The following is a 15975-nucleotide window of genomic DNA, read 5'->3' as shown; positions in this document are numbered from 1 at the left end:
GGCAATTTCGTAGACTTTTGGTTAGCTTTCCTAGCTACCATGTTCCACGGTTCCTCCATTGGTTTCAGAGAGTAGCAGTTAGCCTTTTGTGATGCTTGCGTTCCCAGCTGAGTTGCTGGTAGCAACTTTGTAGTGCCTTCTACATTGTTGGTACTGACACTGTCCTTCATCACGATTGATCGTTTAAACTGACCAATCAGATTTGTTCTCGCCCGTGTTTTTGGCGAATTGAAACATGTCCGTTTCGTTTGTTGTTGAGTCTGTTCCTCTGCTATTGGTTCATCAAAGCTCTTTGCGCGGCCTCTTTTCGGCTGGGTAATCGGGAGAGATGCCGATTGTTGCTTGTTTTTGCAGTTGCGCTATTTGGTCTATTAAATTTCGCATGTGCTGGTTGACATGTCTTTGCTTCTGGCTGTGCGTGAGAGAGATTAGCTCATCTATTAGCACTCCCAGAGCAGAGAGCGCGTTCTCTCCTTCTCTCATTGTTAGCATCAAATCACTGCTATTATTTTTGTTTGATGCAGACATTTTCACTACGCTGAGGTCGTTAGTCGAAGCTAAGCCATTGTCTACAGGAGTTACCTCGCAGGCAGTTGGTTTAGCAACTTTAATGCTCTGCAGTATGGGCATTATTGGCTGACGGTCCGGCGAACGGGGAGTCTTATTGCTCCGAGTGAATGGGCTAACATCCTCCTTGTTACCAGTAAAGGTATTTGTCTGTTTGGTTTTAGCTGACATTTCCTCAGCTACGCCTACAGCAATCCTTTATTGCTGGTGATCGCGGAAATTCCTCAGGAATAAATCCCTCGGTAATTTCTTATAGTGTGGAACGTGGGTTGTGGGATGTGTTGCTTTTGTGGAAGGGAGAGAGAGAATATGCGCTCTTTGCGAATTCTCTTTTCTGTGTACCTTCCCACAAAAAAAAAAACAATAGTTATTTAAAATATATATTTGATTACTTACTTCTTTGCACAAGAGCACCTGCTCAGTTCTGTGACTTGTCTCAGATGGTGTTGGCACTGTGTTTTTCGCGCACTTGGAAAATAATTTGGAGTATTTCCACTAGTAGTTGATGCCATAAGCGGAGCACCAGAAAAACACGTCACTTCACTTCACATATGTACAAGTATGGTATAAAAATCTTTTTTTTAGCTGACGCTAAAGTATCGTACTCTTACCATTTGGAAATATATGCAGGTGCCCAGCCGCCAGGTCCATATGAACAGTCTAATAGGGTTGTGGATATAGTGAATCGAATGCTTACTCCCGTAATACATCCTGACGCACTGTTACCATGGATAATTGGTTTACGAATATAGATCAATGCAAAGAGCTTGTGAGTAAAAAGATCACTGTTGTTGGCACTGTAAAAAAAATAAACCGCAAATTCCACAAAGTTTTAAAAATACCAAAGATAGAAAAGAAAACGATTCAGTATTTGGTTTTCAAAAAGAAGGTACTTTAGTGTCATATGCTCCAAAAAAAATAAGGTAGTGCTAATTTATTCTTCTATGCACTATGGCGGCAATATCGACTGGCACACAGGAGATAAACGTAAGCCAGAAATGATTACATTTTATAATAATACCAAATATGGCGTAGATATTGTGGACAAGATGTGCGGTTCTTACGATGTCTCCAGAAATTCTAGACGCTGGCCTCTTACTGTATTCTTCGATTTGATGAATATAAGTTATACATAAAATAAACCATGGCTACAGTAACAAGCCACGAAAAGATTATTTATATGAAATTGGTTTCGAGCTCGTGGCTCCTTGCATAAATCGGAGAATGTATACTGGAAGTGTTACAAAATCTATAAAAATGAAAGCTAAAATTCTTTTGGGCCTAAACGGTCCACCGGAAATGAATCCAGGTCCAGCAAAACCACCAAATACCGGTCGAGTCGGAAAATGTTTCTTTTGTGGCAGAGCGCGACACAAGTCGACAAGAAAGCAATGCTACATGTAAAAAATGGATTTGTCCTGATCATCAGTTTCTTCTTTGTCCAGACTGCACTGAAAATGAAGAATCGGAGTTGTTAGATATAAGCGAATAAAAAATTAGTCATTTTGGATTGGAAGTCAAAATTTTACGTTATTTTTTAGTTATTAGCAAGAAGTCTGATTTTACGTTCCTAATATGTTTAAAATTAATATTTTTTGGTTGATTTGGTTTTATAATAAACTGTTACTTATTATTATTAAAACATATTTTTTTATTTACGAATATTTCGTTTCAAACCATTATGTCTAAAATGTTCTACACATGTAGTACGCGCGACTACTAACGGCACAAATAGGGGCCGCGACCACTGGAGTGTTAATATTGTAGAATTACTTGTACAGCTTTGTTAACATGATCAACCAGGAAATATTGTAGCCCAACTGAGGAATGAATTCTATTTATGCCATGCGATTTCTAAATTTCTTATAATTTTTGTTTTTGTATTTTTTATATATTTATCTTCATCTTATTTTTTATAAATTTATCCCAATTAACAAGTTTCGATGATTACGAAAATATCAAAACTTTTTATGTATATTATACCTAACAAAAAATAATTCTCTATATTTTTAATTCTTTTTAAATAATATTAAAATATAATTTAAAAAATTAATTATCTTAAGAGTATATCTTAAGATTCATCTTATTTTCAATAAAATTTTTAAAATTTATTTTTTTGCGCATAGACCGACAAATAAGCAAGTGCTTACACAAGACAACTAATGACCGAAGATCACGTTTTGTCAAAGAGTCAATGTGTGTGCAGAGTCACAACATTTTGTTGTTGGTACAACCCTGCCAACCACGGCTACCCACTTTTGTCAAATATTTCAATACAACTACGCATTTTTTCTCTATGCACTAACACCAACGCACATTTTCGGGTTCTTTTTTGTTTACCTAAATGGAATAAAAAACCGATTGAAAGACGCATGTTATTAGTGCTCGTACAACAAGAAGATAAGTAAGTGAATTTTATGTGATTTTTTTTAATAATTTGCAAATAATTATGTACTTCATTTGTTTTTATAGCATTGGAAATCAGAATGAATTGGAAATAGCAGCAGCAGCAATATCATCAGAAGCAGCAAATATCAAAAAGTGTGTGTACTTTGAAATTGGACTGCGCAATCAAATATAATACGCAAAAATAAATACATACATATGTATGGATTTTATGCGTTTAAGGCGGCCTGCACAATCCAATATAATATGTGAAAACAAATGTTTGTTTTATATTTTAGATGATTAAATAATATTTAAATTTTCTTTCAGATGTTATTATTATTTTTATTTAATTATTGTTTCTTTTCAGATTTTATCACTATTTTTATTTAATTAATCTTTGCTTTCAGAGTAAATTCTATTTGTATTTAATATATATTTTTTTTAAGATAATATTAATGTTTTCTTTCAGATATTATTACTATTTTCTACAATTAATCTTTCTTTTTCTTTTAGATATTACAAATTCAATTTAATTGCTAATTATTTTCAGGTATTAATAACCTTCATTTTATTATTATCTCTTTTAGATATTAATTATTTTTTTAAATTAAATATATTTTTATTTATATAAATTGAATTTATTACATGTAAATATGTAAAAAATAAAATAAAATATAAATTTTAAAAATTAAAAAGTTTTATTTGAAATTTTAAAAGTAGGAATCAAAAAATACAACCCTGCATCAGCCGTCCATTGGGAATATTAGAGCAGGACAGATATACTTTTTTTTATGACACTGCTGAATGAGCGCAGCAGAGATGTATGATCACATGTATACGCACGTGTGAGAAAAGTGGGTAGAATCTTCACTACCTCAATCTACCCACATTTTTTAACTTTACTACCTACTGTTTCACTGGTTTTTTAACCGCTCATGGTTAGCAGGGAATAGCTTCGCCTACAAACCATCGCAAATATGTACATATGTGTCACAGAAAAAAATTTGAAATTTGAAAAATATTTTAAATCGACAAGAGCTACGTTGCCAATTTTGTCACTCTTTTCTGTGTTTTGTGAGTTTGCGGAGTTGTCAGTGTTCCTTCCAGAGGAACATCAGAAAGTAGTTCAATTTACGATTTTTAGCTTTTGTTTTTTTTTGTAGAACAATGGTTTAATTTTTTGTTGGTGACATATTAACATGTGTACAGTTGTATTTCGGGCTCAATTGGCACTAGCTGCGCCATTTTGATGCACTAATCGTAGACTTTTATGTTATTGCTATCACGTTTCATCTTCTCTTTCAAACCATTTTGATGTTTCGATGAAGCTACTAATGTTCGATATGGTTTTGTAGACATCCATTCAAGGTTTGATGCTTAATGGATTCCAAGTGTTGTAGGGCATACCCATTTTGGAAGTATCTTCTCCCAATGGCCTCTCGGTAGTTCTTTTCTTGTCATATGTTTGCCATATCTGTTCAGTTAAATTGCATTTTGTTATATTTTTCATCTATTGTTTGCTAATTGTTAAAATTGTATATTGAGCTATCTCCTGATCGATCCTAGCGGGCTTGGTATCCACTTTGTCTCGGATTTGTTTAAGAAAGCTCCTGCCTTTGCCAACTCGTCTGCTTTTTCGTTGCCGAAAATGTTCCTGTGGCCGGGAACCCAGATCAAGACAAGGTGGAGCTTATCTTCTAGTGAACTCATGAGCATTCTTGCAATTAAGGACTATGCTGGAACTAGTCATGGGCGACGACAAGGCCAGGAGAGCCGCCTGGCTATCCATATGTATTGCTGCGTTATGTATCCTCTCGTAATTATCCAATAGAGCTTCACAGGCCTTCTCTATGCCCAGTACTTCCGCTTAGATAATGCTAGCCGAGTTCGGTAGACAGGTAGAGAGAAAAATGTTCAGATCACCGGAATATTCTCCCGTGCCTACCCTGCATTTCATTTTGGACCCGTCGGTATAGACTGAGATGGTATCTTCCTCCTCTTCCCCATTCACGTCTAGAGAGTATCCTCACTTGGAAGCGTCTATTGAAATCCGACGTTTGCACTCAGTTGGTATAGGATATCATTATCTCAATACTTCTTATTGCAGAACATACATGGGAATTTTTGTTTTGTGAATAATATCAGTTTTGTTTTCTTACGGTTAACACCCTGTCCATTGTTGTTGGCCCAAAGGTATAACCTGCGTAGTTCCCTTTCCATGATTTCACTGACTGTTGAAAGAAACATGCCTGATACTAACAACACTATACGAGTATCATCTGCATATGCTATTGCTTTCACCCCTCCACCTTTTAGTTAGAGTAGTATTTCGTTCAGCGCTATAACCCATAGGAGGGGAGAGGACCCCTCCTTCAGGCGTCCCTCTGCTCAATAACTTCACTGAATGGCAGCGCCGTTTGATGCTATAGTCTTCCTACTCTTAAGCATCGATTTTATCCATCTGCGCACCGTGTCGTCTATGCCACCATGTTTCATAGAATTAATGATCGTGTTTACTTCTATATTATTAAAGGCTCCCTCTATATCAAGAAATGCAGCAATTATATATTGTTTGTAATGTAGTGATTTTTAAATTACACTTATTACATCGTGAAGGACAGTTTCGGTTAATCGGCCCTTTATGTATGCATGTTGAGACTTCGATAACGTATCCGCCATGGTTGTTCTTATATGTAAGTCCATTAGCCTTTCCAGTACCTTCAGCATAAAGGATGTGAAGCTTACAGGTCTAAAATCCTTAGCATTATCGTGTGTTCTTCTCCCTGATTTTGGCAGGAACACCACTTTAATTATTTTCCAAATTCTTGGGATGTAAGACAGTTGAATGCTCGCTTTGTATATATTTTCTAGCCTTTGAACTATTAGTTCTTCCAGCTTTTGCAGCATTATGGGCATAATCACGTCTGGACCTACCGCTTTAATGAGTGTCTGCTGACACCCAGAGAAATGCGTTTTAATAAGTACCTCCAGCGTTTGTATTTTAATATTTTACAGATGTCGCTTAAAATCTGTCGCTCTCTTTGTGTACAGCACATCATTCATAAAAGCAGACAGAAAACTATTCCGTGAGCATGTCTTTGCTTTGGCAAAATCTAAAAAATTTTCTTATGTTTCTTCTGGAAGGGAAAAGTGTTATCCCGCAAAACACAGAAAAATGTATTATAACATAAGTGGTAATTTAAAATTTTTACAATTCTAGAATATTTTTCGGCTGCGTCGATATGTATGCAAGATCATACATACATACATATTTACGCTGGTTTGATTGCTAATCTGTTAGACCGGCAAGGGAAGCGGTGACATTCGGCGTTCCTTAGTTTGTTTTGTTCGGCACACTTCGAATTTTCTTCCAACAACACAATGTTGTGACGCTTTATCGTCGTAATTCCATAAATGAATATCACAGTAGATAACCTTTTCGTGGTAGCTTTCTGAGGGGTGAATAGCGGCCATCTTGGATTTGGAGAGGTAGCAACACAGTGCTGTATATATTGAGATAGTAAATACTTAGCAAATTTAAGGAAATTATTTATTAATGACATATATTTACTAATATTTGATTTAAACGTCATAGTGTGTCATGTTTCGCCCATAAAAATGTCATTTATATTCTTTATGTAGTGAGTTATTATTAATAAAAAGCAGCCCTGTTTTTAGATTTCTCGGTGGTGAGTTTTCTTCTGAATGTATTTGTTTACATTTGACCGACAGAAAACATAAAAGGTGCAGCTTTCCATATTCGAACACTCAAATTAAATCAAAACAAAGTTTAGTTTGTATAAAGTTACTAAATATTTTATTTAAAGTTTAATAATTGGAATGAATATAGGTTTTATACATTAGAAAATGTCCGTTGATCCAGATATCGCTAAAGAAGCGGTACCTAAACGAAGTGAAAATATACAAGAAAACACACCCATCGTACGGGGTATTATTGGAATCAAGGAATTGATTACTCAAAATTATTTGAGTCGTATGTTAATACGGAGTTTCAAGCTACTAATCTTGGGTTGGCAATAAGAGAAATCATTCTAATGGTAATGTAACCATTTTTTTATGCAAAAGTTTATGTATTTTAAAATATTCTTAGCTAGATTGTAGGCAGCAGCCGTTGAAATCTGAAGGAAGCCGATTTGCATGAAGCGGATGAATTCATTAGACAAAAACATAGCGGGTGGCGTTGAAGAAGACTTTATTAAATGCCTAGCTCCCACGTACATGGGATCATTCGAATTATCTGGCCGGTCTTTACGGGATCGTGGTATAAATCGTATAGGTAATTAGCTACTGGGCTGCGAAACATAAAATACCTGTGTTTTGCCCTGCGCTTACAGACGGTAGCCTAGGTGACATGATGTATTTCCTCTCTTTCCGTCACCCCGGATTAGTGGTAGATATTTTGTCCGATTTGCGACGTCTAAACACTATGGCTGTGAAAGCCACCAAATCGGGAATGATTATAATTGGTGGCGGTATTATAAAGCATCACATATGCAATGCGAATTTGATGAGAAATGGAGCCGATTATTCCGTTTTTATTAACACAGCTTCGGAATTCGATGGCAGTGACAGTGGTGCTCGACCAGATGAGGCTATTTCTTGGAGTAAAATAAGGAAAGAAGCTTCACCAGTTAAGGTGTATACAGAAGCTAGTTTAGTAGTGCCATTGGTGAAACTTTTGTTAAAAGACATTTCAATGCAAAAACAGAAAACGAACCATGATAATAAATAATTGTAAAAAATGCAAATTTGTGGACTTTAATTTGTAATAGTAAACAAACTTTTTAACGTTTGTATTTAAACTCAATTTCCAATTGATGTTTTCCTATAACGGCTAACGAATTGTCAATTTGTACACATACATATGTCAAACGACAACTTGCCACCCAGGATTGTATCCTACTGCATGCAAAAATTTAGAAATACTTGAAGCGTGTTTAAAAATTGCCCAAAAAAAACAACTGATTTAACATCAAACAACAAGTAATATCCTAATAAAATTGAACAGAGATTCAAAATAATTCAATATAATCACTTAAATAACGTAAACACTTGCATTATTTAATACATTTTAAAGTGTTGATCATCAAAATTTAAAATTTATATGTAGCTCAAATGCTAACACAACACCCTGATTACCATGAAAGTAGCAAAAAAAGTGTTACACAACACCCTAAGATTTCTTAGAGGTGAGTATATGTATGTGAACAAAGCAAAGGTTATCTACTGTATATACTGAGATATGGGCATACTAAATCATACTGCACTCTACGCAGTGTTTGTGTGGTATGTGGTGATTTACATCCCATTTCTAAATACACCCTTAAGAAAGAGGAAATCACACTGTTAACTACAGAGGTTGCCCTGTATATGTGACTTGGTCTACGAAAAGAGAGCTAACGTGCGAAAACTAGTTTTCTGGGAAACAGCTGTTAAAAATAAACAACTCGTTTCGTCAGTTAAAAAGTGAAAATTAATTTTTTGACACCTAGGCCCCCTTTCCGTAGACCAGGTCACATATAAAGATTTGAAATCGAAGTTGTCACAGGGCATTCAAGCACGTCGTAACCAAATGTTACAAACACCCCGTAATAAAATTATAGCAACCTCAGAAAAAAGTTCAAATCCTATTACTTCTAGCAATAATAATATGCAAGGAAGCTATGCAAAGGTGGTGAAAGGCAACACTGTGCAAATGCACTTTCCGCAAAATCCTTCAAATGGAGGTATTAAAACTATGATCATAAATCTTACACAGTGTATGACACAATTTATGTCTACCATGCAAAACATGATCCAAGATTTAATAAAATCACAAAAACAAATGTTGCAAAATTTATTAAGTAAAAAATGACCTTACTAAATATCTGTATATGGAATGCTAACGGTATTAACCAACATAAATTAGAGATTATCAGATTTCTGTGTGAAAAGAATACAGATGTAATACTTATTTCAGAAACTCATCTAACAAATAAAAATAATTTCAATATACCGGGATTTAGACTATATGATCCGCATGGAAAAGCGGATGGTGGCATGGCAGTGTTAATTAGAAATCATTTAAACCACTATGCTCTAGAATCTCAAGCTACACCATAGTTACAAGCTACAGCAATATCACTAAAAAATCGGGGTTGTGACTTAAACTTTACGGCTGTATCAAACTATTATAAATAGGCACAATAAACTGTAAATAATATCTCCTGGTAAGCCGACATTTTGGCCTATTAATCGTAAGAAAATACCAGATTTAATTTATTTTGCTGTAATTAAAAATATAGATAAATCGCACATAACAGCTGATACATGTACTGATCTATCTTCTGATCACTCTCCCGTAATAATAAAGTTATGTGAAAAACCCATATTTGTTAATCCAAAAGTGGGTCTAACTTCTTATAAAACGAATTCGCTAAAATAAAAAAAATACGTCAGTAGCCACATTAATATTGAGTACAAAATAAATACAGGAAGAGATATTGACGAAAGCATAAGAGAAGTCAATCATTTAAGGGGTCCCGGTGGTCTTGAATTTTCAAAAAATCGATTTTTTTTTTTTTTTGATAGTTCGAAAGTATAGTCTTTTAAGAATATGCTGTAAATTTGAAAGGATATTCACATTATTTTAGCTTCTGCAGCCGTTTTAGCAGGTAGCGCGCGGTCGAGGGGCTCGATGAATGGATACTTTAAAATCATTTATCTCAAAACTACTTTTTTCGGCGTGCCGTTGATGAAAAAAAAACTATCCATCCGAATCACTTAAAATTTTAATATGGTGTTTATAAGATCAATATCTATCGCTGGAACTACGATCAAATTTTAATTTAAAGAACTTCGATTGTTTTCGATCTATAACTGGTCCAAAAATAGCCGTTTTCAGAATCTGAACTTCAAAAGCGCGACATTTTTTTAATTTTCAATATTTTTTTTGCTTGTAGTTCCAGCCATAGCGGCACTCCTAATAATTTATTTGGTTTTTATGTTTCAAATGTTCAGAAAAGTCAAAATCAACAACGGCACCGGGAGTCATTTATTAAGATAGCTTTTGTTGGACGCCATTTTTAATATTGCTAAACAAATTTTTTATTAAAAAAAAATTTATTTTTGTACTCTTCATTAGTATATAAATAAACTGTAAAAATTTTAAATTGATTGCTCTTTTTTTAAACCTTCAAAAAAATCCAGAAAACACCCTTAATTTGAGCGTTCTAGACCACCGGGACCCCATAATAACCAGCGGAGCTGTCTTAGCAACACCAAACAAAAGCTATAAGCCGCTTGATTTCAGAAAAATCTCTAATAGAGAAAGTGAAAAGCTTGTAAATGAAAAAAGGCGTGCAAGATGGGAATGACAGATAAAGCGCTCTCCTTCCACTCAGCTTCAATTAAAATCAGCTGTACTTAAATTAAAAAAAGCGCTTAAAGGTGAGAAAGAATTCAACACCGAAATGTATATAAAGAAGCTGTGTCCAAATTCAAGCAAGCAAAATTCCATTTGAAAAGGCCAAAAGTTCATGAAGCCACCAACTGACTCCAACATGCCTATACGAGATTTGGGTGGAAATTGGGCTCAAAGTGACGAGGAAAAGGCTAATTGTTTTGCAAATCACCTAGAAAAGGTATTTCAACCCAATTTGCCAAAGAACAACTTTAAGCTGTCAATCTTACCCTCACAGCTAAAGAGTCGCTAGAGTCGCTAGAGTCTTTTAAGACTTCACCTTCTGAACTTATTGGAATCATCAAAGAACTTAATCCAAAAAAGTCGCCAGGACATGATAATATTTCCTCAAAAATGCTAATTGAGTTACCAATTATTGCTGTAGAGGTGCTCTCTTTGCTCCTCAATGCAATTATTAGTTTCGGATACTATCCAATTTCATAGAAAAATTCGCAGATTATCTTGATAGATAAACCTGGGAAAGACTTAACACAGCCGTCTTCATACAAACCAATCAGTCTTCTACCCTGTTTTTCAAAGGTATTTGAAAAAGTATCACTATCAAAGATGTCTACTTTCCTCCACGAAAATAATACAATACCAATGCATCAATTCGCTTTTTGTGAGAAACATGGCACAATAGAGCAAGTAAATAGAATTACTAACGAGATAAGGAAAGAATTTGAGCACAGGGAGTACTGTTGAGCAATATTTCTAGATGTAGCTCAGGCGTTTGATAAGGTGTGGCACGAAGGTCTTTCATATAAGATTAAAAAAAATTCTACCTTTAGAATTGTATAAAACATTGGAGTCTTACTTATTTAAAAAATCGAAAATTTATGGTAAAAGTGGGAGATTTCATATCTGATGAACGACAGATAAGGGTGTAACGAAGCTTTTTGGTGCCCCTGCTTCTTACAAGTATAAATTGCTGAGGTGTACTCGCCGTGTCCAGGGTTCCTTGCAATAAATTTGTAAATATTGGGGCTCTTCTGCGAATCGTACTTTATTTAATTAAACTTACATATATTTTAGTTAAAGTTACAAAATTGTCTCCCGCGTTATAATATCGTCGCACGAGGAAAGTGCTGTCAGGGTAACGGTTCAGTGTGGTCCGTTAGGACAATACCGTTTCCCGCTCTGCTGCGCTCCTGGGTGCTAGGCGACTTGCTGCTCTGTACCACGACGATCACATTCGGCTACTTCTGCCGGCACTCGCGTTGGCATCGCTGACAATATCCTTCGGCGTGCGTTGACGCTCCCGTGCTACGACAACCACACTCGACTATTTACGACGACTGCGCCCGGCTATTTCTGCCAGCGCTCCTGTAAACTTCGATGACGATGTCCTGGCGTATACGTTGACGCTCGCGTGCTACGACGACTACGCTCGGCTACTTCTGCCGGCGCTCGTGTAGGCTTCAATAACGCTATCCTGATGTACACGTTGACACTCGCGTGCTACGACGACTACGTTCGGCTACTTCTGCCGACGCTCGTGTAGGCTTCAATAACGCTGTCCTGGTGTACACGTTTACGCTCCTCTGCTACGCTGGTGAGGTCCTTTTTAACCACTTTTGCCGCGTAAAGATCCCGGACCACAGAAGACTGCGTTAGCGACCGCGATGTTAAAGGTTGAGTTGGTCAGAGGATAAACTCACTACCAAGCTCACCCTTAACAGACGGCGTTCACAAGTCAGGGTACCAAGACTAGCCAGAGGATAAACTCATTGCGTAGTCTGATGCCAAACGTGCGTACGCTGTCACAGTCCCATGCAGACTCTCTGATCTAGGGATGCTCGATGAACATCGATGTTCGATGATCATCGATGTTGAAAGCAAAAACATCGATGTTTTAATATCGATGTTGCCATACGAAAAATATCGCAACATCGATGTTAACGGAATCAATCATCGATGTCAACTTACGGCCTCACGCACGACACGGACGTCCACCAAACCAATGCAACTTAGGAAACAAATTATGTCTTCTATGAACGCAGCCACAAATCAAATTTTTTAGTTGTGAACTTCACAAACTGATTTGTGGCTGCGTTCACAATGTGAACGCGTCATTCCGGTCGTTCCCTTCATTCGTTCGTTCTTCGTGATTCGTCTTGCACATTTACGCTCACTCCCACTTCTATTTGTTTGTTAATAAAAAATTGTGTTGTGCGTACCTATGTATTTAAATTTACTGATTTGTTCGTATTCTACTGGTGTTGTGCATATATATATATATTACATGGAATACAACAATATGTAAGTTTTTAATGATTGAATTCTATCTAAATATTGAATTCATCTGTTTGCTTTTTGCGCATGCTAAAGGAAATTATTCTTTTTAAGGTTATAAATGCATATAAATTATAAATGAATAGAATTAAAAATGCCGCCAAAAAGTCGCTTCTGGGAATTTTTTGAAAAACTTGAAAATAACGAAGCCAAATTAATCTAAAATTTTTAAATTGAATTTCAGCTTTTTATATTTTTATAAGATATTTGACAATCATATACTTACTTCCCCATTAAACTGTGAAATTTAATATTTTATTTTTAAAGTTGTAATAACATTTATTTATAATTTGTACTTCATGTTTTTAAAGATATGAATAAATAAATTCATTTAAAATGAAATATGCGTTACGATTATTTAAAAATACAAGTATAACATCGAGAAAAACGTTTAAAATAAGTCGTAAATGTGCTATGCACACTGGCTGTGGCTTAATAAATTTCGAATTTATAGATTGTGTTTTATTTCTTTGTCAATTATTAATGTAAAAATTATCGATGGATCCAACATCGATGGATCCAACATCGATGGATCCAACATCGATGTTCGGTTTTTGATAAATATCGAACATCGATGTTGAGCTTTCGATTATGACATCGATGTCAACATCGATGTTTTTTGAATATCGATCATCCCTACTCTGATCATCGGCCATCTAACTCCCCACCAAGCCTGTGCTGCGTGCTAACACATTCGCAACATGGCGTGTGTTGCTGGGACTGCGTATGTTGTTGGCGGTGGCGTGATTTTACCGCTGCGTATGCATGCTTGTTGTTGTTTCGTCTGCTTGTCTGATTTCTCCGTCTCCGTGGTTATCCCGTTTAATTGTTTGCGTGGCGTGTTTTTACCGCTGCGTATGCATTCTTGTTGTCATTTCATCTGCATGTCTGGTTTCTTCATCTACTTGTGTTCGTAGAAGTGGCGTGGTTTTCCCGATGTGTTGTGAACAGTAGGGTGTGCTTTTATGGTTTGTGTGGACTAAATTCTGTATAGATATTTAGTTCTCACAAGGGCTGGTGTACCCTAGGGTAGTGTTTTAGGCCCAACACTATACATACATCATATATACATATACACAGCAGATCTTCCAACAGCTAATAATGTATTAATTCAACTTTTGCGGACGACACAGCTTAACATCAAGAATATTAGCGAAGCATTTAATTTCTGTCGAAGAATGGTTAGCGAACTGGCGTATAAATGTGAATGAACAGAAGTGTAAGCATATTACATTTTCGCTAAGACCAAAGATGTGCCCGGCAGTAAAAATAAACCATATTTTAGTACCCCAAGCGAACGAAGTAACATACATATCTTCGGATTCACCTAGATAGAAGGCTCACGTGGGGAAAACACATCCTAGTAAAATAACATGTATGACTATTAGAGCTGCAAATTTATTACCCTATTGCGGTTTTCAACCCAACTTTATTTCAGTCGAAGTTTAAAAAAAATTGCGGTTGAAGTATGATCGAACTTCAACTTTTTTTGGTATTGCCGTTTTCAACACTGTACATGTGGGGTTGACAAGTATATAAATAAACTTCGACTGCTTAATAGCAGTTGAAGTTCAACATTCGTGCAGTGAAATACAAAAAAATATTAAAGAAAAATGGAGAACGGGTAAAATAACTATTTTAATTAATGTAAAGTTAATTTTAATTAATATTTGTTTCTAATATAATTCAGATTTTATACATACAATCATCACATTTAAACTGTAGTAGCCCTTTCTGTTAAGATAAAGATGTTGCACTTCTTTTCTTGATGAAATTATGCGAACATGAGTCCTCCCGTCGATGCAACCAATTACTCCGGGGAAAGCACTTTTTGAATAAAATGAAACTTTTGAAGCGTTTTGCTCCTCCTCAGTCATTTGAATTTTAATCCATTGGGCACAAATACGTTGTTCAATTATATTTAGAACCTCTTTAATTACTAAAGATATCGTTGGTTGCGCCAACCCAATGTTAAAATCATTTCCACTGCATTTTTGATAACCACCGTCAGCAAGGAAACGCAGAGTTGCGCATAATTTTAATATAGGTATGGCCGTTCCTCGCACACGTTTGTGTAAATGTTCCTTAATCCCATTGAGTAAAAAACAACACGCTTCTTTATTTAATAGAAAATAACTTATGAATCTGCAACAAATATTATTAAAAAGCCACTCAATTGTGAAAAAGTATGGCTTACTTTGCATTTGGAAGCTCCAATGTATTTGAGTGATCACGAAGGCTTTTTCGTATAGGTAGCACATCAATTTTGCCCCCAATATTTTCGTCATTGTAATATAAATCAAAACTTATATCCATTTTTTATTTATTTTAATGTTTATTCACTTTTTCTCGAGCGACAACTGAATTCAATTGTTTAAATATGTTTAGCTGTTTCACTATCTGTAAAATTTCCCTTTCTTAGGTTGGCAACGCCAATCATACTTCGACTGAACTTAGTTGAAGTTCGCAATACCGAAAAAGAGTTTGGTTGATCTGAAGTTGAATTGCCTTAACTTCAATTCGACCAAGTTGGGTTGAAAACCACATTAGGGGCATTAAATTGGGTTTTAAATAAAAACTCCAAACTTAGTCTAGACAACAAAGTGCTTTTATATAATGCGGCCGCAAAGCCGATTTGGATGTATGGCTTTCTACTGTGGGGTACGACCTGTGCAACTAATATTGATATATTACAAAGGTTTCAATCAAAAATGCTTAGAACAATCACGTGTTCACCATGGTACATGCGTAACGAAAATATCTATAAAGACCTTGGTATCCATATGGTAAAGAAAGAAGTAGAAGACAGCAGAATTAAATATATATCTAAACTCCGAGATCACCCAAACCCTTTGGCTATTGCTTTGGTATATTCTTACGATTAAACACGACTTAAAAGAAGAGATATGCCTGCGTATTAAAGAGCGATTTAAGATTTTATAACTTATTATTAGGCTTTAAGAAAAAGCAGATCCAATAATTGAAATAATTTTGAAAAAAAAAAAATCTATAGATTTCGGCAACAGCTCATTGCATAACGCGAAATAACGTGAAAAAGTGCAAGTCACCTGCAGTATATACATTAATTCGGATCTACAATAAAACTTCGTTATTTTGATATTATCAAAGCATTATCAGAAATGCTATATTTCGATTTCGTGTTGTTTTGCAAATTCATGCATATCGTCAATGATGCAAACTTTACAAATGTGCGACTTTCAATTTGGGGAAGGCAAGTAAAGTTTTAGCAAAGGCCAAAGCAA

The 15975-nt window shown here is 35.5% G+C and overlaps 1 protein-coding gene and 1 long non-coding RNA gene across 2 annotated transcripts; both read left to right on the top strand.

Annotated features, from left to right (window-relative positions):
• Positions 1-6822: 6822 nt before the first annotated feature.
• Positions 6823-7698, top strand: LOC105230151 (probable deoxyhypusine synthase). The gene is given in 7 exon segments (XM_049452694.1): positions 6823-6898; positions 6901-7013; positions 7067-7099; positions 7101-7141; positions 7143-7256; positions 7258-7640; positions 7643-7698. Coding segments are annotated over 7 exon segments (816 nt in total).
• Positions 7699-11525: 3827 nt separating this feature from the next.
• On the top strand, positions 11526-13054 carry LOC125777215 (uncharacterized). Its single transcript, XR_007422172.1, has 2 exons — positions 11526-12679; positions 12767-13054. It is a non-coding gene; the product is annotated as an uncharacterized LOC125777215 (long non-coding RNA).
• Positions 13055-15975: the final 2921 nt, after the last annotated feature.

This window comes from Bactrocera dorsalis, chromosome 3 (genome assembly GCF_023373825.1).
Source record: "Bactrocera dorsalis isolate Fly_Bdor chromosome 3, ASM2337382v1, whole genome shotgun sequence".
Classification (NCBI taxonomy): domain Eukaryota; kingdom Metazoa; phylum Arthropoda; class Insecta; order Diptera; family Tephritidae; genus Bactrocera; species Bactrocera dorsalis.
The sequence above is the reverse complement of the archived record's forward strand: the minus strand, read 5'-3'. Positions and strand labels throughout refer to the sequence as shown.